This window comes from Ambystoma mexicanum, chromosome 13 (assembly GCF_040938575.1).
Source record: "Ambystoma mexicanum isolate Mex_15411 chromosome 13, UKY_AmexF1_1, whole genome shotgun sequence".
Classification (NCBI taxonomy): domain Eukaryota; kingdom Metazoa; phylum Chordata; class Amphibia; order Caudata; family Ambystomatidae; genus Ambystoma; species Ambystoma mexicanum.
The window spans coordinates 531335142-531361052 of NC_090938.1; the positions used below are offsets into that span (position 1 = coordinate 531335142).

The 25911-nt window shown below is 47.8% G+C and overlaps 1 protein-coding gene across 1 annotated transcript in view; it reads left to right on the forward strand.

Annotated features, from left to right (window-relative positions):
* The first annotated feature begins 980 nt into the window (after positions 1-980).
* C1QL1 (complement C1q like 1) overlaps positions 981-25911 on the forward strand; it is a 322573-nt gene continuing 297642 nt past the window's right edge. The window contains exon 1 of the mRNA XM_069634241.1: positions 981-2508. Coding sequence (XP_069490342.1) covers positions 1900-2508 — 609 coding nt within the window. The 5' untranslated portion in view covers positions 981-1899. The remainder of the gene's footprint in view (positions 2509-25911) is intronic.

Here is a 25911-nt window from a genome sequence, read left to right on the forward strand (position 1 = left end):
ATAATTTATCGTGTATGTCGATAGTCTTTTTCGGAGCACCATAGTCATACTTTTTGGCCCTTTGGTAAATGGATTGCAAGGGTTACACAGTTCTATTGGACATTGTTCCGGTCCAGGGTGACAGGGTCTTGAATATGTGTTTTAACATTATTATATCAGAATAGATGGTACAGAGAGCAAGCACATTGCATGGGTCTTCGTGAGCTGCAGGCTGTGTGAGCTTCAGACGTTGTGCCTAGGCTGCTGATTTTAGACGCTGGAAGTATTTAGATGAGGCAAAAAGCTCACCTCACAATAGCCACGTGATGACCGGCCCACCGGCAGTTTTTTGTCTGGGGCATTCTTTATGGGGCCAAAACAAATTCCTACCCATACACGTAAAATGCATTGAACAACTGCAAAGGGCAAATTGGCTTGCCCGTGTCTGTTATAGTGAATTAACGAAATTGTAGTGTGTTTCGGTTCATAAAATCTAGTCACCATATCTTTGTTGCTCAACAGTGCCGTGAAACCATTTAGTGGTGTTTGGGCACTTGCTAAACATCAACACATGATGGTGTTGTTCCATTGAAATAGCTGATGCACCGAGGTGTCAGCTGGTGTGTTTTATATTGCTGCTGTATAGTGTAAGAATTATGCTCAGTGCTCTTGGGACAGTTCCACAAAGCCAGCTACCACCCAATGGGAAAATTCCCCACTGACATACACACTCTGGTGTTGGTGAATGCTACAAGTCCGGGTTCCCCTCTCAGACCCTCAAGGTTGCCAAACTAGGCAGTTCGTAAATTCGGTTACCCTGACAGCCGCACAAAAAAAAACATTCAAATTGCGATTTCGGCGCTGTAGAAATAACTCGTAAGATGAAATAGCGCAGCCTCGCATCACTGACGGGCGTTACTCCACTCCTCTGCTCTGCGTGCGGCTCGCGACCGCCGCCTCGAAACCCGGCGCCTTTCCAAAGTCAGCCTGAATCCGCGAGCCCGGAAGAAAGAGCCGCGCGAGCAACTGTCAACTGCCGCGCGAGAAGAAAGACCCGGGGAACAATCGCCTCGCGACGCCGCCCGCCTCCCCTCAAAATAAACAAACCGCCGGGGCGGGTGGGTGTGTGTGTGGAAAACATGGGTTAGAAACGCGCGCCTCCTGCCGAGGCAGCCGCTCAGAGTCCCGGCGACGATCACTCGCCGCCTCCAGGTGACGGACACCCCCCACCCGGAGTCCGGAGATGGGTCAGCCCGACACTCGCCTCGTCCCGCCACATAGTCCTGTCTCTGATACGTGTTTTTTTTTTAAGCGCGAGCTCAGCTGCCATGGGTTTTCTTTTGGTCTTTCCTTTATGGGAGGGGAGTAAGAAGGAAGGCGGGGAGTTGCTGTGGCGTTGAGAGGAAGGGGAGGAAGATGGATACACGGATAAGATCGTCCGGGGAGATGAGAGCGGGAGATGGGTTGAGGGACTGGAAGGAGGAAGCAGAGAGAGAGAGAGAGATCCTTGCAGCCTGCTCGGTGCTGTGTGTGTGTGTGTGAGTGCGTGTGTGCACTGCCTGCTTAGTACCATGTGCCTCAGCTGGGGGGCACAGGACGCGAAGCTATATAAGGGCAATATTCAAGTATGCCCAGCCCATAACTAGGAGTTTTGGGTTTCTAGAAACACTTCCAGGAGGCAGCCTGTGCTGATGCTTTTTAGATAAAGCTATATATTAAGCACATATCTATATACATACATATACATACATTTATATTATACACATACACACACATATTTAATCAGAACTCTACAAGGGGGTGGATACCCCCTCCCACCCAACAGGCACCATTCCGCCATCAGGGAGGCAGCGACCCCAGCCTCTCTCCAGGCTCAGCCTCGGACGGAAGACACTCATTGCGGCTGCCGTGGGGGTCGTGATGATCCTGGTCCTGGTCATTCTGATCCCTGTATTGGTCAACTCGGTGGGCACTGATGGGCACTACGAGATGCTGGGCACCTGCCGGATGGTCTGTGACCCCTACCTGGCCAAGACCACCTCGGCCACCAGTGCCAGTCTGCGGGAGGATGCAGAGACACCTGGAGACAACAGTGGGGCAGCGCCACCACCACCTTCAACCTTGGTGCAGGGGCCTCAAGGGAAGCCTGGCCGGCCGGGGAAGCCGGGGCCCCCTGGACCACCAGGTGAACCGGGACCCCCAGGACCGATGGGCCCACCAGGCGAGAGGGGCGAGCTAGGCAAAGTGGGACCCCCAGGTCTCCCAGGAGCCGGCAGCAACGGCGCCATCAGCACTGCCACCTACACAACTGTGCCCAGGGTGGCTTTCTACGCCGGCTTGAAGAACCCACACGAAGGCTACGAGATTCTCAAGTTTGATGATATAGTCACGAACTTAGGCAACAACTACGACGCGGCCACCGGGAAGTTCACCTGCAACGTCCCCGGGACTTACTTCTTCACCTACCACATCCTGATGCGAGGGGGTGATGGCACAAGCATGTGGGCGGACCTCTGCAAGAATGGGCAGGTAAGGCACGGCAGTGGGCACCTGTTATGCCATCCATAATGCACACTTCTGTAAAGTATCCTATGTCGGAAGAGTTGGACTCAAATTCCAACATTAAAGACAATGTAATTGATCCGATACAGATGGTAAAGAATTGACCTGCCCAAAGATTGGCAAAAGGTTATTAAAGAGGTGGGTCCGGACCAAGTTAATCATTCATTTAATATGATGTCTTTAAGAATGTGGTTAGTTACTGGGGTGAAATCCTTGTTTCTTAGCCTGCTCCCTGCAGCTAAAACGGTTATTTTATAAATGTTAATTCTTGGGAAAATAGTACTTGAAATTGGTGCTGCGAGTGGGTGCGCGTTCTCCTATGGTATAAGTACCCGATAGCTGAAACAAGATTTGATTCAGTGATTTCAGCAACGCCACTAAATCTCAGTCCGATTGCCACTGTCTAAGCGCGGGATCGGGATTCGAAGCTGTGTTGCATAGCGTTGTCTTGCTTGCAAGACAAACTCGTTGCCCCTGAGGTACCCTTTCTCCCATTTCCCTTACATGACATCCATATAAAGTATGCAAAAAGCAAACCATGTTGGGTTGGAAACGTTTAAAATCCGAATGCAGGGGTCTCAGATGGAGGGGCCGGGTCTACTGCCAAGCGCCGCTCTTTGCCACATGTGGTAAACAGGGTCTGAACTAGCGCCTCTATTGGGAGTCTGCTCAGAAAACCATCCCCGAATCAGGAGTTTCTAATATTGGTGAGAAAGAAGAATTTAAGGGCATATCATGTAGCAGGATTACTAATGTTTCTGCGCCATAGGTGGAATGTCTTGTGGAGTAAAAGTGGGAGATTCTGCTGGGGCCGAATCAGACATTTCCCCCTTTTCTCAGCATTTGCATAACTGGGTTTGCAGGACTGTCAGTAAGGACTGCCGAATGAGTTTCAGATTGTCTGGATAATAACACCTGCGGAAGTGTTGATAATGAGCTGAAACATGCAGCAAATTGGCTTATGATAATAATAATATCCTGTTTTTCAATAGCACTTCATATCATGCTGGAGTTGTCATGCCTCTAAAGGCTGTAATAATAGCTATTATTACCCAACTTAATTCTACTCCTGGTCAGTATTGTCTTTATAAACATATTATGAAATATGTACAAGAATGGAGATTTTGGAATTAAAAACCACATATTAAATGAACTAATAGCTAGCTAATATAGATAATGGAAACAGCCATAGCAAAATATCATTAGGAATGTGAAAGGGGTTAAATATTGTTTATTTATGTAGAAAAAAGGACACATTAAATCTTGTGTGAGAGCTTTGAGGCTTTCACTTGGGTGCATTGTATCCAAAGGTGGCTGGACGAGCACACAGAGTGAGGCGCTTGCTTGGCTCTGCATCCTTTCAGGGGCACTCGTCTACCTGGCAGATCACTTAATTTCCCGTTGGCCAGCTTGCATCTATCACTCTCAATATTTTACTGAGCCCCAGCCTCTCTTGGAGCACACCCCAAAAAGAAGTCTCTTGGTGCTTGATAGTATCCAGCTGGAAGCTACACATCAACCTCAGAATAAGAAAGGCTGAGGCAGTCCTCCAAAGACCCAAACAAGTTACCTGTGGCCATCTCACGGGACTCAATCCACTGAACTATCCCAGCGCTGAGTATTGTAGCAGTGCCAGTGAAGGATGAATGAATGACTGCATCTGTATAGTGCAGCCCTTCGAGCTGAATCGTCTCAAGGCTCTCTCTGGGGGATGAGTGGGTGTGATGAAGGGATCAGAAAAGATGGGTGTCTGTTTTTTTCTCAAGGCAAGATGGCTTCATTGTGGATTGTTTTAGGGGGCGCTTCTCCCTCACCCTGTTTTCCACATCGTTTATAAGCTGCTCTACACTGTCACTCAAGGTGTCATGGTATAGTGAGGACCAGCAAGGACAAGGCTGCACAGGATCCTGGAGGTTGTGAACGAGATTTCAGAAGTACTCTCCCGGACATGAGCTTTAATAAATGTGTTTATAACGGCAAAAGAAATTTTAAAAGGGAACATGTTCTTACCATAACGTGCTCCGAACAGGCCCTGTGCCCTCAAGGTCACTACAGGGGTAGGTGGCGCAATAGAGATGAGTATTGACTTACAAGATTCAAGAGAAAGATATTTGGGGGGATCATCTTCCCCGTCGTTGCCGCCAAGAATTGGAACACCCTACCTCTGACACTGAGATCTGAACAATCCAACTGAACTTTCAGGAAACATCTTAAAACTGTACTCTTCTCCCCGAAGATGCCAATTGTATGAACTGTTTTCATGCACTTGTCTAGCTATATGTCATCGCATTTGCTACTACTGTCTGTAACCCGTGCCCTGATGCCCCTGGGTTTAGAGTGCTTAATAAATGCAAAGATAAATAAATAAACCTGGGTAGATTCAGCATAGGATGGCAACCCATCTGCCCTATATGTAGGGGTCAGCATACTCTTTCTACTTCCCTTTGAGGTCTTCATTTGCATTTTGCTATTTCAAAGCATGAACCACATACTCCACGAAGCTGCCAAAGAACTTTGCAAAGTTTCGCTAGATGCATTGTCGAGATCCGCAGGGGAACTTTTTCATAAAGTTATGGTGCTGATATGTCCCAACCACAAAAAGAGTCGTATGGCTGGAGAACATTAGTGCCATGGCTTATGGCACTAGATCACTTCTCAGTGCTGAGCAGATGCGTTGCAATTGAAGTGTTAGGTGCCGCTGAGTTGAACAAGAGCTCAGGGAGACTCACATGAAGGATTGTGAAAGAAAACAAATAGAAATTGCCATTGGCTTCTCTGATTGAGTGTTCACAGTGTTTTTCTGAGGTTGGTGAAAAGTTCAGCGAAGCTCACAGGTTCCCATGGGTCTAGACCAATGAAAGCATTGCTTTGTAGGAGATAGCCAAAAGTACTCCCAAATAAAAACGTTACCATGGGTCTAGACCAGGCATCGGGGACCTTTGGCTTGCTAGGTGTTTTGTACAAAGACTCCTATCAGCCCTAGCCAACATATCTAATGGTGGGGGATCATGGGAGTTGTAGTCCAAAACATCTGGAGAGCCACAGATTGCGGGCCCCTGGTCTACATCAGTAAAAGCAGTACTTCATAGAAATATGGTAAACTTAGAGCCAAGTATACTAGTTAACATGGGGCTAGTAAAAAAGTATGCATATTAAGGTGGGTCTAGAGTCTAGACCAACGGAAGCGTCACTTCATAGAGATTAGGTAAAAGCACACCCAAGAATATAGTTTAACATGAGTCTAGACCAATCTAAGCCCCGCTTCATAGGAGTTAGTCGAAAGTACACCCAAGTACAGAAGTTACTGTGGGTCCAGACCAAGGAAAGCAGCATTTCTTTAGAGATTAGGTAAACATACACCCAGTTATAGAGGTTAAGGTGGGATTAGCAAAATGTACACCCAAGTACACACATTAACATGGGACTAGACCAAGGAAAGCAACACATAATACAGGTTAGCTAAAAGCACACCCAAGCAGAGAGGTTAACGTGGGGCTAGCAACAAGTGCCCCAAGGTGCACATGGGAATAGACGGGTGAAGGCGGTGCTTTATAGAGCTTAGCTGAAAGTGTGGACAAGTCTACATGTTATCATGGGTCTAGACCACTGGCATTCAAACTGCGGGGCTGGACCCCGGGGCGGCATTGGTGTCCAAGGGGCGCCAGAGACTCTTCCAATAGAGAGTACGGTTACTGCTTTTAAAGAACATATAAACAGAAATGGCATCTGGGGCGACCCAGCAACAACATTTTTACTCAAGGAGGAGCTCAACAGAAAAAAAGTTTGAATGCCCCTGGTCTAGACCAATGTAAGCAGTGCTTAATAGAAATTAGCCTAAAGTACACCCAAGTATATCGGTTAGCATGGGTCTAGACGCTAGACCAATGTCAGCAGCGCTATCTAGATGTTGGCAAAAGACCATCAAGTACACGTTAATGCAAGTATAGACTGACGACAAGCCTAGGCGCTCAGAGGCTTCTATGGCTGTGATTTGGCGCAGTATATAAAAAAGAACTTAACATAACCTGCAGCACTTTGTAGAGTTTAGCTAAAACTACGACCAAGTAGCTAGGTTAACGTGATTCTAGATCGATGAATCACTGACATTTCTAGCAGTTTACCTAAAATGACGACCAAGTATAGAGGTTCATGTGGTTCTGGAGCGATGACCTGTAGTTCTTTGCAGCCATTGGCTAGAAGTAAGACCTATAATACAGGGTAAAATGGATCTAGTCCTTTTAGCTTTAGTGCAGTCCCATTTCTACATCCATTGCGTGCTGTCATGGATCATGGGTCTAGGCGGCGGTAATTCAGTTACCTCCATTTTTCCCACACCACCAAATTACGAGTTTTAGCGGAATTACCACCGGTGGAATAATGAGTGGTAATGCTGCCGATTTCTGGAGGAAAAGTGGAGGATGTGTCTGCAGTATGATGCTGGAGATGAATGCTCCACTTTTCCTCCAGAAATCGGCAGAATTACCACTCATTATTCTACCAGTGGTAATTTGACGTAATTAAGGCGGGGACGCCGCTATGGTGTAAGTAAACACTTTTAGCTTTATTGTCTTCAGTTCAGCACCTCCAGGGGAAGACAGATGGCATAGATAGGACGCTGGACACCACACTCCCACACCCCTTCCAGTCACCTCAATCACTAACTGCCAACCGTCAACTCAGCACCAACATTCCACCAAGAACCACGATCACCTCACACAGATAGGCGCAAGCGCGCCATTACGACACATCCTCCTCCCTTACACACGCCAACACAACAAATGCATGGAACATTGACCTGCAATGAACCACACACCATGACAACATTAACACTCCAGCACTATCACTATGTGGCCAACTAAGCAATAGACCTGAAGCACACGGGAAGAGAAGACAACCTTCCCTGAACTAACCCCGGACCTCACCCAACCGACCAGAACATGGCATCACAATATAACAACTGCAACACTGTATGAATTGGCTGTGGTGGTGGTAGTGTGCAGCAGGGTTCCCGGTTTTGACGTGGTAGGACGTGCTAGGTGTGCTCGTGGTGAGCTGGTTTGTGCTTAGGCGTGACAGGCCTAAGGCCCTGGGGGGCAGACTATTTGTAATCCTGTGGTAAATCAACAGGACCAAGTGGTGGTAACTGTAAATCCGTTTGGTGGTATTTCAGAGGATTTACATCTGAAATACCTGCAAAGTGGTAATGATGCCCAAGGTCCTTTGGCTGTAGGTACCCAGTAATTTGTAATCGAGGGGGGGCAACAAGCATTGTGGGTATAGTGCGTGCGACTGCTAAATAGCCGAGCACATTATGCTGCGGGATCCGGTATTAGGAGATGACATGCGCCATCCATTGGCTATGTTGGGCAGTAGTCCACACAGCTGATGTATAGTCGTGCACATCACGGGATCCGCGTATTACGGAGATGGCACGCACCATGGACCGGTTATGATGGCAAGTAGTATACGCGGCGGCTCTATAGCCGAGCACATTGCGTTACGGAATCCGCGTATTACGGAGATGACACGCGCCACTCATTGGTTACGATGGCAAGAGTTTTGCGGGAGGCTGGAGCCCAGAGTGGCACGTGAAAGATCACTTGCCTCGGTGCTGGCGCGCTCATTGAAAAGGTGCACAAACAGCAGATGGCACCGAATGCCCGTGGGCTGGGGAAGGAAAAACACGAGGGGAAACAGCTGCGTGCATGCGCGCACTCTGCGGAAACTGCTGAAAAAGCGGCGCTTTGCAGTCACAGTTCTGTTTTTATTCTCAACCTCGTGCGGCTGCCGTCTTTTATTTTCAAGTTACCATCCTCGCCAGGAGAGAATTAGGAGTGCTGCCAACAAGCTCCATTAAAAAATAAAAAGTTCTCAGTTGTATGTGTTTTGTGCATAGCGCTCACACTGCTTTCCGACTGCTTCGCAGAGCTGGAGCAAGAGGAGGCTGGCGTGCATCGAGCTGGCAATGGGTGACGTTAAGTCAGCATTGGACCAACTGCTTGGTGAACAAGGGAATGTGCAGCCTCTTTCAATATTTTACAAATGTGTATATCATGGTGCAGGTTCAATAAAGTGAGTTCCACAGAGTGGACAGTGCAACCGTCTCCTCCGAAAATATGTGTTCCCCATCCTGCAGAAAGACGATGAAAAGTCACTCGTTGACTTCAAGCGTTTCTATTTTCAACACGTTTCTCATATTCCTGTGCTTTGGCTACTAAATTGAATGCTATGAAATCAGGGTTAGTAGCCGCACACCCGCCTTCACGAATGTGCACCACAGCTGTGGGATGCTCGACAAATCACATTATCGTGATGGACCGCTTTGCATACCTGCCAAATGTAGTAGCGTTTAGAAATAGGTTGGACGGCAGTTGTAGGCGCTATTTTAAACGCGTCCTTGTTCAGGACTGTGGAGTCCCTTTGGTGCGACCTGTTTTTCAGTGTGCTGTGTTCTACAGCTCGCCTCACGCTCTACCCCGTCTCCCGTGTCTTTCTTCCTTTCTCTAATAAGGGCACTCGTGTCCTCGATTGTTCTCACGTGCCCCTCTTGCACCGTCCCTCACTTCATGTAGCCCAGTAGGGCCCCCACTTCCCGGGCGCTCTTCCGACCCCCTCTCACTGCATAGAGTACAGTCTGTAATGCCCTGTTGTCGTCAGCTGTAATATACGCCTCTCCGCTACTATCTCCCTCCCCCCTCATCTTTTTCCGATGTGCATCTCGCTTGTTTTGCCCTACTACTCCCACACACCCTCGCATCTTCCACTTGCATTTCCGTCTATCCCTTTTTTCACACCCCACCGCACCTCACACCTTTACTTGTTCCTCAGACATGCTTACTGCACCCAAAGCACCCGCAGCACCTTCACCCAAAGCTGTCTTTGTTGTTCTTTGCATGCTGGGACATGTCGTTTTGATAGGGCGGTGGTAAAGGTGGGACTCCTTTCACCTCGCTTTCGCCCATTGCATTTTCCTATCGCGATTTCTTTCTCACTCTCGTGAATTCTTGCTGCGCGCCTCTCGGTTTGTTCTTTTCTCCCCCTACTCTTCGGCTCCCATCCCCGTACCCCTTACTCCTCTACTTCCTCGCACCCCCAACCACTCGGTCTTCTCTGCCCTTCCTCCTTCTCCACTTCTGTCCCTCCCTCGCACACTTCCCCACCCTGTTTAATAAATGGCGTCTCTCTCTGCCCACCTCGCTCTAATCCCTCGGGTCCTTCCTTCTCTTGTATTCTTCGCCGCCGGGGACCCCCTCCGTCGAGCCCTTCTATGCTCGGCTGTAGTTAGTAACTTTATAACAAGAGGCTGGCACAGGAGGGGGCACTGGCACGCGGACGCTGGGCCCTTGATAACCCCGGCCGTCCCTCTTGCAGACCGTCCGCCTTCTTATGTGGAACAAGCACTGCAATTGCCCGCTCCCAGCCTCATTAGAAGCTTCCAGACCCCTGCCGAGCGTCGGGCGCAGAGACACCCTCTAAAGTGTCGCTCCCCAACTGTGGCTGCGGCCTGCTCCAGGCACCACAAGACAACAGACACGTTAGTAACACTAACAGTATCAGGGGGTTATCTATCTAGCGCTAAGTGCAATCATTCCTCATACGAGTCCACTCACTTTAGCGACCTCCCAAGGATTGGCGGAGTCCTCTCTGGCGGATTTAGGCTTGTGCACTATCCACGTGTCCTAACAATGTTCTTAGTATCTCTACTTCTCCCTGCATCCCCACTTCTCCATACGACACCCATGTGCGTAAGAGACACTAACATTAGGGGTTTGGGGGGTGATTTGTGGGGTGGCACACATATTTTTTCTAGTGGAGGAACACTACAATTTCTGGAATTCTGGAATTGTTCTTTGTGAAGTCAATGCACACTCCCCCACTTTACCACCCAATAGCAGTTACAGCTAAACTGAAATCTGATTAAACTCAATTGTCTGTCAACCTACTCTGTTCCCTGCCAGGGTCACAGTTCCACACATTTTTTGGTACACTTCTAACACTGCGAACATGCCCGAACCCGTTAGACATACTTGGGGGGAGGCGGGAATTTTCCTTAAAGTAATTCAACAATATGCCAGCACGGAAATTCAAGTCCAACTCCATTGCTTCTAACCGCGACCAAGTGAGGGCCGCCTGCCAAATCGTTCTCTGTGCTACTGCATGACCTTTGTAAAATTATCAGCTGCTTTGGCGATGATATGTACTATCCAGCCAGCCCTTTCACTCCCTATTACCTCACCCATAGATATGGAGCTCCCCAATGTGACGCCCACGTCTTCCTGAAGACTTGGGCGTCAAACATGGCACATCAATGAGATTTGTGATGGCATATTTGATGTCATGGGTGTTAGTCCTTGCAGTGCACACTGGTGGCGCGAGTTATGATTGCTTAGCTTACCATAACTGGTGAATTTCTGGGGTTTTCTGTTTTACCTGTAACCTTAATGTCCCTGTAACAACGTTTTGCCATTGAATTTAATAGGGTTTTGCTAGTGAAACTTAACCATAACGTCCTTTTAACAATGTTTCTGTTAGAGAATTTCATAGGTTTTTAGTAGGGCGCTGTAACCAGAACATTGCTTTTGCATAGTGTTTTCTGTAAAGATGATACCTGTTTGGCACTGCAACGGAACCTTAATGTCCCAGTAACAACGGTGTGTTACTGATTCCTTGACTGCCCTCATGATAAACGTGTGGAAGGGCCAAATTGTGTGGTGTAGGTATCCAGTTGTGCTACCCCTTCCTTTTCCGCATAGTGTTGGTCTATCTTAGCAATTACAGATGTACATGGTAAATGTTGGTGAGTGTTTCAGTAGTTTCGCTTTTTGTGTTAACATTGCTTGGTGAATCTGTGCCGCACAGTACTGGCAGAGATGACTACAGATGAGCAATATGGACGTTTCCTAGGGTGACTGCACCTGGTCGGCGTATGTGCAATCACACTGCAAGTATCCGTAGGTCTCCATTAGTGTCTGCATGTCTGTATCTTCTAATGCACTTTTAAGTAGTTGAGGAAGCGCATGTGTTTCCATTCCACACCTAGACCCATGCATAGGCCATCCATTGTGTGCTGGTAACACCATCCCTGTCGCCAGCCCTACGTATTCATACAGTAGGCTACAGCATTCCAAGTACTACTGCCGACTACGTGGGTGGCTCTGCAAACCTACCAATGCGTGGCTAAAGCACGCCTGACTGCATGATGCCCACTGGTAAACAAGGAACAGCAACCTGCAGTGTAACGTGGGCGTGTTAAATGTCGCATTTATTTGATCGATGTGCTGCTTGCCTTTCCAAGACCCGTGAAGCAGATACATCGTGTCTGCACTGAGCAGTGTGACGGAAAGTGTCAAGAGGTCACCTGCTGGTCGTACAGTTGAAGAAAACATGTAACTGCAGGTGGGACAGTTTGTAGTCACTCTGCAAAATGGCAAAGGTGGTGCAGCTTGGTCACGCACATACTAGTGCATGTAAAGGCAAGTAAGCAAACAGTGCAATATGCAAAGCGCAAACAATCTTAGTGGTGCTTAGAAAAGTATTGTACCTGCATGGGTCACAAAGAATAAATGCCTTCCTCCTCCACCTAATGAAGCAGTTTTCCACGTTGTTGTAAACATTCTTGTATTACAGAATGTGTGCATCTCCGTGAATGCTACTCCTAAAACTAATGGTGTAGCATGAAGTGTTTGTACGGCATGTAACGACAACTGAAGTGAAAGCACAAGTAAACCAGTGGGCAGTCTACCACCCTTTCAACAGTTACGTAGGGTAATTTCATGTACAACATTTGCCACATCTGCTGTGGGCAACAAAAGGGGCACTCCTGTAGGGCAGCAGAGCATGAAAACATCCTTGCAGACCATATGCCGTGCTACAGACCCTTACCCGACAAAGGGCATTTTATTATGCATGTACTGCAATGCGCTACTCTACAGAGAAAAGGTACTTGTAAGTACGTTGGAAGGGTGCGACCGGGAGCATAACAATGACTGGTTCCTATGTAGATGAGCGTCACCCAATAATTCCTTCTCTCGGCACGTCCCCTATGGTATCCATGCAGGTACTGCCCTTTCTGTACCGGGCCTTTCCTGCCGTTCCTTCTGTGGCGTGTGTCAGAACACCATAATAAATGGAAATGAACTTGGAAAGGAAAAAAGGGAAATAAAAAAAGTACCTTTCAGAGATGAACAATAGAATTGCCAATGAACAGATGCAGGGCAGGAGGCGTGGCACTGTGCAAAACACTGTAGTTCAATCGGTTGGAAAGGGAGTCGCTGTAGAAAGGGTCTAGGCCAATTTTACCGAAAATAAATGGTCGCAATGACCAAAAGTTCTAAAAATGCTACCACCAAAGGTTCGAACACCAAAAGTTTGAACCTTTGGTAGTAGCATTGTAAAAAAAAAACGAGGGCTGCGGGGTTGTCCCCCGCATCGCCCCGCTCACTATACTTCATGGTATAGTGAGCGGGGGATGCGAAGGACACCCCCCGCAGCCTTCTGTTTAAAAAAAAAAAACAGGGGCAGCGGGGGTGTCCCCCGCAACCCCCCGCTCACTATACTTTATGGTATTGTGAGCGGGAGCTGTGGGGGATACCCCCGCAGCCTTTCGTTACAAAACAAAGAAAAAGAAAAGAAAAGGATCCTGGAGCGCCGGTTCCCGATCACGAAAGTGAAAGGGAACTGGCGCTGCAAGAACCCAGCGTGAAGATGAAGCTAAGAGGGGTTTGTTTATGTTGGGGGTGTGGGTGTGCTGAGGGTGTGCTGGGGGTGTGGGTGGGAGGTGTTATGGGTGTGTTGTGTGTGTATGTGAGTTTGTATGTGTGTTCGCATGAGAAAGGTGCAAACTTTTGGTAGTTCGCACCTTTCTCATGCAAATGTTTTGCCCGCTGTACTTTCAGCTGCGGGAAAATCACTGCAAATCGTAGAAAGTGGTTTCTTTGCCTGTTGCACAGCATTTTGAAGAGTGGGAGTGCGCAACACTTACTACAAAAATGTTTCCACTACTTTCAAGAAGGTCACCAAGGCAATTTTGATGGGCTGTGCAGATATCGGGATGGCAGGCATAGCAAGATGAACATTATAGCTGGGGAAAACTGTTCGTGCTGTGAAACGCTATTTTCCCATGTGTGAAGTACGCCATTGGCACATGTCGTACAAATGCACAAATATACTTCTTCGCAATGTACCACGCTATCTTCATTTGCGTACCAAATAAAACATGACGCAGCCACAACGGTGTCTGAATAATGCGATAGAAAGTTATGCAAAAGATCGAAATCAAACGCATGACCAGGGCAAGTGCCACCTTCATCGCAAACGGCAGTGAAACGCGTGTAACGTGCTGTGCAATTTTCCCTCCACAATGAACAACAATAATGTCGGCATGATTGCGTGCCATCAAAGTGTCACAAAGACAAACCAAAATCAGTCACTTCATTGTAGGTACTCCATAGCACTACACATCCACATGATAGATTCCAAAATGAGCAGCCACTGCAGTGTTTTACATTCACTTTAATCAATGTATTTCAAACTCCCATACAACCTGCATGCTGTGGCTCCTCAAACACACAGCCATAACCGTACCCTTGGCATTTCTGTCCACAAATACACAGTGTACCACAGTCTGTGAGTACGCACCACACCCAAAATCCTTATTGACCAATCCCGTTGCCTCTATAGGCCCATTTCTATACCCGTCATCTGCAAAAGGGGCGTATCTAACAATTGCCACCCTGCAACTATCATATATTCACAGACTTTTCATGCTGTGCACGCGCTGGAGTGGGGGAATAACTTTCAACCAGGGTAGGGGACGTCGTTAGTTGTGGTTGCTCTTACAAGAACCTTTTTTTAAAAAAGTTGATTCCATAGAAACACCTTTTGGTACGGTTTTTATTAGTAGTTCTGTGTTTTCTACATCAGCTCACATTCTTACAATAGGGTCTTCACTGCAGGATGTAAATTGTGAAAGAAAATGTCATTGCCACTGGTCGACAAAGACATGCCATTTCCTTTGAAAAGGTGTGTATAGGGAGAACAAATGTTGTCATTCTCACAGGAGAACATCCCAGCAGCACTCAGGAAGTCACACTTGCTTCTGTTAATGGTACCCTGTCCGACCTCTGGCTGGCGACAGGAATCATTGCAATAGTTCCACACTATTCTCGGGGGTATACATGAGAAAAGCACCTTGGCAGTGGGAAAAATGCACTGCACTGCTTTCATCATGTTCTTCAGTTGACGGTACACACGGGAACAAGGCATGGAACCCAAAAAGAAGGCTCAAAAGTGCATGACAACAACATGTACAGGTCCAGAAGTGGCCATGCGTGGACATTCTACAAGCACTCCGCTGAAACAGCATGCTTCTACACTGCGCCACAAAGCCTCCACTCCCTCCAAATGGAAATTTCCAAAAAAGCCTTCTTGGATGGCATGCACAACCAGATCTTCTACAAAGGCATCACCTACGAGGAAGACTGTGCGTCCTGCCATGTTTGGCAGCCGCACTACACAAAGTAATGGAAGAAATGATTATCGCCCTTTCCTGTGACGTACACCCTGAGCACCTGATTGGCCAAAGGCCATATTCCCATTTCCATTGGCCACCATGGTGAGAAGTGCAGAATGTGGCATGTGCCTTTCCCTAATTACTGCGAGGGCTGCACCCCGGTGAATCAGGAGGAGTCCTTCACCCTATTGGTGCTCTTTCCTGTGACATACACCCTCAGCACCTGATTGGCCAAAGGCCATAGTCCCATTTCCAATGGCCAGCATGGTGAGAAGCGCAGAATGTGGAACGTGCCTTTCTCCAAGTACTGCCAGGGCCGCACCCCAGTAAAGTAGGAGGAGTCTTTCTTCCTATTGGCGGGCTTTCCTGTGACCCACACCATGAGCACCACCGTATAGGACAATCGCTACAGTCCCATTTCCATAGGCCTGCATGGTGAGAAGCACCAAATGTGGCACGTGTGGGTCCCCAAGTATGGCGAGGGCTGGGCCTGAGTGAAGCAGGAGTCCCTCATCCTATTGCCGCGCACCCTAAGCATCTGATTTGACAATCCCCACAGTCCCATTTCCATGGCCGCCACCCGCAAAATTCCTGGATGTGGCTTTCGTGCTGCGTGCGGGCGTGGGGATATAACTTGCAACCAGGGTAGGGGGAGTTCGTGGTAAGGGGCAGCTCTTAAAAGAGCCTTTTTTTTAGATGCTTCTGCAGAAACACCTTTTTTCTGTTTTTCTTAGCTTTTGTGTTTTTGTGTGATCACATTAGTACAGTGAACTCTTCACCGCATCCTGTAGACAGGTAGATAAAACTGCATTGCCAATGGGTGACAACATAATGCCATTTTTTTGGAAAAACTCAGCATTTCCACAACTAATGAGGTAATTGTTGCAGAAGAACATTCCACGAGTGGACAAAAACGTGTACATGCTTCTGTTGATAATACACCTTCCTGCATCTGGCTCGGAACAACATCCATGAGCAGTGGCCCATACTCTTCGTGGTATTATGGATCAGAAAAGCACCATGGCGGTGGGAAAAAGCGTCTTTACGACATCCAGCAATCTCCTCAGTCTACGGAACAAATCTAAGCAAGCCAGGTAACCCATATGCATGCCGCCGTAGTGGATGACGATAACATCTACTGCTGCAAAAGTGACCAGGTCTTTGCAAAGTGCATGCATATCGGCGAAATTGCACTCATACAGAGCGTTCAACAATGCATCCACTCCTTCCAAACCAAAATTTCTGTCAAAGTGTCTTTCCAGGGCACAGTTGTGCAGATCTATGACAAAGAGATCACCTGCAGTCAACAAAATGTGTTTCGCCATGACAATATCAAGCTGGGTAGGGGATTCGGTCTTCCATCGTAGATGTATAAAGGTTTTTTTTTAATGCGCGTGCAAGCAACTTTTCTTGTTTTTTCTCGTTATATGCATTTCTGTTTGCCTCTCCTCACAATTTTACCACACTCTGGTCAATGATTCTTGCACAGTGTAAAAGAAAACGGCATTGCCAATGGTACTCAAATAAATGCCATTTCTATGGAACCACTGCATATTTTGTGACCTTATGCTCTCATAGTGGGTGGAGAACATGCCAGCAATCTGCATACATTCATGCATAATTCTGTTTATAGCACACCTTCTGACCTCTGGCTGGGGACACATTACACCATCCTGGACCCATACTCATCTTGGTGTTATGCATGAGAAAATGACCTTGGCAGTAGGAAAAATCTGCATCACTGCGGTCAGCAACCTCTTCAGGTGGCGGATTAAAACATCCACACGACATGCAACCCAAATGTAGACTTCCATAGTGCACCACGACAAAGTCAACGTTTATGACGGACGCCACATATCTGCAAAGGCGAACCATCCCGCAGAAACTGCAGTCACCCTGACAGGCCCAGACAGCGTCCACTCCTTCCAACCCGAAATTACCAGCAACGCCTCTTTAGACACAACACCTGTGCAGATGGTGCACAAAGGTATCACTGACGATAAGCACTCTGCATCTCTCCATCTTGACCACCCTCACAAAACAGTATTGGGATGAAATGGTACCGCCCCTTTCTGTGAACAACACCCTAAACACCTAATTGCCTATTTCTCACAATTCCATTTCCACCCTGCTCATAATGGCAGGATGTGGCACATGTGCGTTCCCATCTACAATGAGGGCCATGGCCCAGAAAAGCACACACAATACTTCTTCCCTTTGCACAGGCATTTTTGCAGCACTCCCCCATTGGGTGCTGTCAAATTTACAAACATGCATGCAGCAATCACATACAAAACCTCTGCATTGCACACTGTCATTTCTATACACCACTCCATATTAACCGTTAAACACTCTCAGTACACGTTCCGTTTCATTGCAAAACCCCTCCACCAGAAACGTCTGCTAAAGAATGCCCAATTGCAGCATCCGCAAAGATCCTAAGACGCACCAGCACACCTTTGGCCATGCACACAACAGTGCAGCCCTTTCCACACCCACCAGAACACTATGGATCCAAGGAAGCAACCATGTGGGCACCTAACAATATGCTCAAAAGTGACTTAAGTAGCAGCACTTCTACCCAACTCCCCCACATCATAAAACACCCCATCACAAAAATGTGTCACACTTAGCAGAATCCACAAACCTACCACAGCGTGCACCACCCCTACCCACTGCCATTCACAAAGTATTATGTCACAGGCAACCTATGCACAACAGCTTCACAACATTGGGCCTACTTCAATAAATCTGCACACAGCAGAGTAACCAAACACATATAAACTGCACTTCAACCATACCCTCTTCCATACTCAAATTACATAAACACTACAACCTGTGGCCACACTACACAACTTCACACTGAACCATCTGCTTCTGTACACCAAATACTGTAGCATGTTGCAACTATCACCACAACCATGGAACGCGCAATACACGCCTTGCAGCTCACTTGTGCTGCTGTAGCACGTCTACAATGTGTTCCACACCCATTCTCCAAAGATAACCACCTTGTGCCTGATGCACTGTCAAACCTGCATTGCTGCAGTGGGTGTGCTCCTTGCACAAATTCCCCGCACCGTAATGCAACCATGCATGTCAGCATGTCACCAACTACCACTATGCACATATGCACCACTGGCACCAGCACTCCTAACCAACCTCCACACCACAATGGATATGCACAGCTTTACAATCAACAGTTACCATAATGTATAAACATTACACTGTCTCCGGCACCCCTATGCCCTTTCATTCACATACTATTGTCTTATCCACTTCCACTCAGAAAGTATTGTGTCACTGCCAACCTAACCACAAACTGATTACAACATTGCCCATACTTCAAGCCTTCTGCACAGAGCACACTATCCAAACACATATAAGCTGACCTTCAACCATACACTCTACCATAATGACAGTATGCAAACACTGCACCCAGTGCCCACACTGCAGCATCTCCAACCACACATGAAAAACTTTACCATGTGCTAACAGTCACATGACCTGCGAAACAAAACATACACATGGCAGCTCACTTCTGCTGCTCTATTGCATCTGAAATATGCTCCACACCCATTCTGTACAAGTCACCACCCTCTAACTGATGCAGAGTCAAAAATGAATTACTGCCATGGGTGTGCTCAAGCCTACTGCCTTCGGCCATGCACCCAATAGTCTAGGCCTTGCACACACACACCGCAATGTAATGCCACCATATATGTCACCATGTCACCAAGTACGACAATCCACATACACAGCACTGCCACCAGCACTCCTACCCACCCTGTGCACCGCCATGGAGCTGTTCAACAAAAAAGTGCAACCGTTACCGTAATGTAGAAAGAAACCACCTGTGTCATGTACCCCTGTGCTCTTTCATTCACATACTACAGCCGTAACCAATTCCATTCACAAAGTACTCTGTCACTGCCAACCTACCCACATATTGTTCGCAACATTGGCCCTACTCCAACCTTTCTCCACACACCACACTATGGAAGCACCACCCTCTACCGAATGCAGAGTAAGACATGCATTGCTGCAGTGGGTGTGATGAAGGCCTAGGCTCTTGAGTGCATGCCCTACGGCCTACTGCCATGCACCCAATAGTCTAATCCTTCAACAGACCCACCAAAACTTCATGCACCCATGCATGCCACCATGTGCCCATCTACCGCTATCCACCCGCAGAACACAGCCAACCGCGCTCCCACCCAACCTATGTCATGTGCAATTCCCTCCCCTTCTGAAAATCACCTGCCACCACTCACCACGGAAAAAGGTCACTTCAAACAGGTCACGTCAGAAGCTATCAGGGCATCATGACAGCTGCCTCCAATCACCACACAAAGTAGTCGCCTGTCTACGTACCCGCAAATTGGCGCAATACGAGTACTGCAGCCACTCCTCTGTCTTCTTCCACCGATTTACCTATGTCACATGAACCACTTCTCACACCACCACTCTTCCCCTCCCTTCTTGCCACCAACACATGGCGTACGGTATATTTTACAGACCCTTCCGCTGTCGCACTGTCCACCATGGCGGCATTTGCCAAAAAATGTTGATGCAGAGCACGCTTCCCTCTAGCCAACCACCGGCCGCATCCAAAGTTCTCTGACAGCAAGCTGTACCGCAAGCCAATGAGTCTTCGGTCCACGGAGCAAACAGGGAAATGGGTCTGCAGGACGGACCCAGATATCACACATTTTTGCCTTTAATGGTTTAAACAAAGGTGAAGAAAATGCCCATTCCCAAGCCCATTCTCCTCTGTCAATCTCTACTCTTCACCTTCAGCACTTGGAGAATGAGTGATGACAATTTAAAGTGCTATACAAGCAACCAACATAATATAACATAACAAGGCAGATGTGGTTTGGAAGGTTTCTGCAGCAGGGCATCAGAGGATGTTCTCGCACTGGGACAGATAGCAAATGGCAAGACGGCAAGGGGCTGGCTGTCTAGTACTGCCAAGAGGCCGCCAGACTCTACAACATCCAAGACCACTTTACATAACATAGCTCTTTTTTCATAAAGCGCTCACACAAAACGGAATGGCGTCTTGGCGCCTGGATAATAGGTGCAACTACTACCTAGCTGGTGCTCATTGTGGTGATCCAAGAAGTAGAAAACCCAACGAAAAAATGTCTGCTGAGATTTGAATGTACAAACAGGCACACACACACACAAACACACCCACTCTCACACTCGCCCTCACACTCACCCACCCACTCTGGGTGAGTCTTATCACAGCACACATCCGGAACTGGCTTGTGCGTTACAAGGTTGATCTCTGCAGAAGGTACTCTAACCAAAGCGCTAATCTGTCTTCCTGTAAAAAATGTGTTGGAGAGCAAGTATGGCTTAAATACACGGAGAGTTCTCTTTGCTGGCTCCAGTGCCATGTATGTTTTTCATTCCAGTGGTGCTGCTTTTATGTTTTTGACACATTTGGCAGCTCAGAGCTTGCATTATACTTGAGCTAAGTGAGTTGTGTCACACACAAAAAAACAGAAACATGCTGTACAAGCAGGGTTGTGTTATGGATGTATGCAGTGCTTTAAGTGGGATGAGAAATTGAGGGTGACCTGTAACCAGGGGGCTCAGCTTAAATGATGGGCATAGCCTGAAGTGTCCCCAGCACAGGACAATAAAAAAAGTATTTCTTCGCTGTCGGGTTTCATTTTTTTTATTGTCCTGTGTGTCGCATTGCTCTGTGCATTTTCATAGGTGCTCAATTTCTTTTGTTTCATTCAATAGATTGCTTGACAAATAAAGCCTGTCAGGCAGTCTATTGAATGAAACAAAAAAAATCCAACATCTCTGAAATAGCACAGTGCAATGTGATACTGGCTTGTCACCTGCAGGGCCCGTGTTAGAATCCACAACATGGGACAATTTAAAAAAACATGTGGCTGGCCTCACAATAAAAAATGTGTATTTCAGTGCTGTTGGGTTGCTCGTGGGGTGGTGGGAGATGAGGCAACCCCGTTAGTTCCCTGGCTCTATTAACATTTTGGGAGACTGCTGGGGCACAGTCCTGGCTCACTTAAAGCCATGGAGGTAAGTTTGTTTTCTCAGCAATTTGTATAGTACGCTGCCCCATATTTGCTGAACCGATAAATAAAAATAGCTTGAGAAGCAGGATGCACAGAACACATGAAAATAAGAAGTCGTTTTGGGCTGAGTTTTCAGGTGATCGTGGCCAACACGCCTCCTAACATGATTGATAATCCCCAATACTATCAGAACATCTGACAGGTGTTTGCTGAGTTTGGTGCTCGGCGGTGGACGGGGGACTCAAATACTGTAGTTTAATTACTAACCTAGTCACTGTTCATGGGGTGGTGAGCTGCTGTGCCTGCAGCAGATGGAGACACTCGTGATTCGGTGGCACTCACCGGTTACTTCGGGCTGCCTATAGTAGGGGCGCAACTATTCTAGAATTCGTTGGGGGTGGGCTACCCCGTCATATGTTGGGAGAGCGGCTAATTTCAGAAACTATGGGGGAGGGGCAACATTACCTGTGTGGGCCATTCTCCCCAAAGCATGTTTCTGGGACCAAGTCAAGTTAGTAGGAAATTGTGCAATTACAGGCACACCAGGCCATTTACACTGGCTTTAAACATGATAAGATTGTAGGACAAAAATGCACATTTCTATTAGTACTTACACAGTAATGCCATGACTTGCGATGGATCAAAGTATTTGCCCAGGAACACACACTTTAGTTAGACAGTGAAGCTAGCCATTGAACTCAGCAATTTAGGAAGCTTAAAACACACTTTGCAAGCTCTAGTTAGTATAACTATTTGTTTTGGCTTTCAAGAACCACAATAACACAATCTCATAGAGTTTACTTGCAAAGTACTCAAATCACCCGAACAAAGCAACCTTACAATATGTTAAGCCTAGCATGAACGTGTTAAGCCAAAATATTATCTCTGTAGCTGTATTTGCCCCACCCTGAATGGAGGGACTACAAGTCCTCGAATTATATGATATGCCATTTATAACGCTCCTGTACACAAGTGTTTCTAAACATCCTACTAGGCCTTGTGTCATTTGGATTGTGCAAGTGCGACAAAAGAAGTGCAATTGGAAGGAGAGGATGAAGTGCAAGGAGAGGAAAGGGGGGAGTGCAATTCGGGCAGCATGTCTCTGAATAAGTGCAGCCAGGGCAGCGTGGCTCTGGGCAAATTGAAGGAGGCAGAGGGGCTATATTTGTTACAGTTACAGCCCCTAAGTGCGCAGGAGGCCAAGAGGCAGTGCAAATGAAGATTGGTCACGGAGCAGCCTGGTACCAAGAGAGATTCTGAGGGAACCAAGCAACCAGTCGGTGCAGCAGACAGGTAAATTAGCAAGGGAGGGAGAGAGAAAAGGCAGAGGAGAAAAGGAGGGTCTTGAGCTGCTTCTGGAACTTCAGGTGGTCGGGCTGAAGTCTGAGCGGGCAGGGAGGCCGTTCCAGAGAGTGGCGCCTGCAGAGGAGAGAGATCTACCCCCCACTCTCTGCCTGGAGAAGCATCTGACCCTCAGAGAGTTGGAGGTAACTGAGCGAAGGGCTCTAGAAGTAAGGTATTTTGGAAGAGAGAGTTGGATGTAGCGCGGGCCAAGCCCCAGAAATCCTTGTGGATGATGCAGAGGGTCTTGAACTTGATCCGTTTAGCCACCGGGAACCAGTCGAGAGATTTCCGGGCTGGAGAGATACAGTCCCTGGGCTTGAGGCCAAGGATACGCCTTGCTGTCTTGTTCTGGATTAGTTTCGGGGGCGAAGAGTTGAGGTAGGCAGATTGAGAAAGAGGCTGTTGAAGTAGGACAACCTGGTGAGAGACAGGACACTCGAGACAGTGAGCTTCTTGGGGAAGGTGAGGAAAGGTAGAATACCTCTGAAGAGGTGCAGCTGGAAGTGGGCCTTTTTGACAAAGTCTGTGATGAAAGGAGAGAAGGACAGAGTGGAGTTGAAGGTGACAGCAACATTTTTTGTCTCACAGGAAGCGAAGGTAGAGGGCCCAAGGAGAAGGCCAAAGTGAGAGAGGGAAAGCGGGAGCAGCGGTCCCAATGAGAAGGATCTCCGTCTTACTGGCATTAAGGCAAAGATCATTGGAGGCGCACCAATCCTGAATCACGGATAGACAGGAATGCGCGAGGGAGGAGAGGAGGCTGAGGGAAGCCTGAAAAAGGCCGGTTAGAGAGCAGGTCTTCATGGGTGTTCAGTAGAGCAGTTTTCCATGCCTTTGGCTGCTCTGAAGCCAGACTGATGGTCATGGAGGCAGCCAACAGATTCAGTGTGGAGGGTAAGCTGGGTTATGGCCAGATTTTCCAGGAGTTTGCCCAGAACAGGAGTGATAGAAATCAGGCGATAGTTTGCCAGACATGAAGGATCGGCAGAGGGCTTTTTTAGGAGAGGGTGCACAAGGGAGTGCTTGAGGAGAGAGGGGAAGAATCCAGTGGCGAAAGAGTGATTGCAGAAATCAGCCAAGGCTACAGCGAGGGTGACAATGTGGTCCTTGATGGGTCTGGAGGAGCAGGAGAGCACCTGTTTGGATGACACTTTCATAGATCAGACTTGTCTAGAGACATCCTCAGGTGTTGTCAGAGTGAAGGAGGAAAAATAAAGAGGCGGCCAAAGAGGCCCTGAGAGAGGAAGAAAAGGAGAGGAAGAGAAAAGCGAGGACAGGGTGTCGCGAGTTTTAGTGGTGAAGTGTGAGGCCAGAGCCGTACAGAGGGCCTGGGAGGGAACAGCAGAGGTGGAGACTGCAGTAGGATTGGCCAGCTCCTTGTATACTTTTAAGAGTTTTGCCATGTTGCTAGAGGCCGCAGAGACGCAGACTTGGATATGACCCTCTTCTTGGAGAAGACAGAGAGTCTGTATTACCTTTGGAGCAGGCGGCAGGCAAGTTTGTCAGAGGATGCGCCCAAAGCCCTCCACTTCCTCTCATCCACCCTGCACTTGTGTTTCAGGGCGGCAAGGTCAGAGACATACCTAGAGCTGCACTTGGTGGTAAGCCTCAGACGGATTCTCATGACAGGGGCAAGGATGTCCAGGGTGTTGGAGATGGAAAAGATGCAGGTTAGTGAGTTCTGTGTTAGAGGGTGCGTCAGGAGAAGGAGGAGCAGAGAAAGTAGAGGTAAAGGCATCCACTGACACACGCTTCATGTGTCGAATGGCCGAGAAGGAAGGTCGCAGTGCTGTGGTAGGGTTTGCGTGAGGGGGAAGACATTTCAAGTGAGAGGAGAGCAGAAAGTGGTCAGTCCAAGAGAGAAGAGTGGGGATAGTGCTAGAGAGGGGGATGTCTGAGAAGATGAGAACATCTTAGGTGTAGCAGAGTGTTAAAAGTAACCATAACCCTCCGCTTCACGTTGGAAACCAGCCACTTAAGACTGCTGTGAAGAGGAGTGGTCTTCTGTCCCCTTTTGCCCTTCCAAGCACTTCCCTGGCATGCAAGTGTTGACACCCATCAGAGAGCACAGTTGCTGCTAACAATGAAATGTTTCACAAAAGTAATGCCCAGGCGTTAGTTAACAACGCAGCCCCCCATGCACCACTTATCATCTGTGTCCTCTCCTGCCTGCCAGAAGCTCTGTAGGCGAGCGAGGCCTGTCTGGCATGTGGGGGGATATATCGCCCTCTTCCCTGCCTCCCAGTTCCTACGCCCCTGGCTACATACCACTCACTTCCTTCTCAAATCTTTGAGCATAGTGTACATTTCCTTGTTCCTGCCTTGCCCAACCCCCTGACAAATCGAGCTTATTCTGCCCAATGATTGCCCTTGTTCGGAGATAGATTGGTGCCTGCTTTGCCAGTCGCTAATATACAGGCAGGCATGTGGAATTTCCTACATCGCACAATTGGTACGGGTTAAAAAAGACTTTCAGAATTGGGCAGCGCCTGGTGCATGGGCTCTTCTTTGTTGTATAGCGTGCTTGCCACTTTTCAGGCACTTCTAAGTGCATTCAGTAGGCTGGTGTTGGGGAATGCACTCCCCTCACATCAGCCCCAATGTGAAATATACTGGGTATCAGAGCAATACTCAACCTGTTTCCCAGTACTCCAAATTTCAACAGATAAGGGAACCGAGGTGCAGGAATATTACATGCTTTACCCAGAATCTCACAGTCCCGCCAAATGGTGCTCATAGGGTTATAAATCCGGGCTATGCGGCCAATAATGGAGCCCCCACATCGCATTGTCTCTGTGTCCCTTTTCATATCCGCACTGTTGGAGACGGGGACAACGCCCTCTAGCTCCCCACCATCAGTGTAGGTGTGGTGTGAACAGGGTGGGCGAAAAGGGGCTAATGAGAGGCATGGGTGGCTGTCAACTTCTTTAAGCGTGTTAAGCCGATTATGACTTCAGTTTTATTAACCTCATCAATAATGGACGACTACAAGTACCATAATACAACGTGATTTGAGCCTAAGAAGCTTCTATAGAGTTTACACGTTCTATACAATAGCATCACGTGTTCTTAGTCATTGCTTGCTACAGACACGCTACAGGAAAACAAGCAGGCTGTGTCATCGCATCAACAAAGCAGACATCATTATTCAAGTCTATGCAGCTAGGGCGAGCATATTTGTTCTTAGTATTTAAGGGGTTAATAGCCAGTGTAAAAATTGATTATTTTGCAAATCAGTTTGTATAATTTCTAGAAAGAGTTCACAGGTTGTGTTGCTAACAGGAGTTGTGTGGGGGGTTTCATATGAACTAGCGCCTGTCACAGTTGTGATCACATTGAAGGCATTTTGAAGCACTTGTTACAGACAGGACTCACACCTGGGTGCGTTCCAGACCTGTGACAAAGTATATGCCAGGGCAGTGCGAGGCTCTGCTTAAGCCTGCAGAGGTGTTGGGT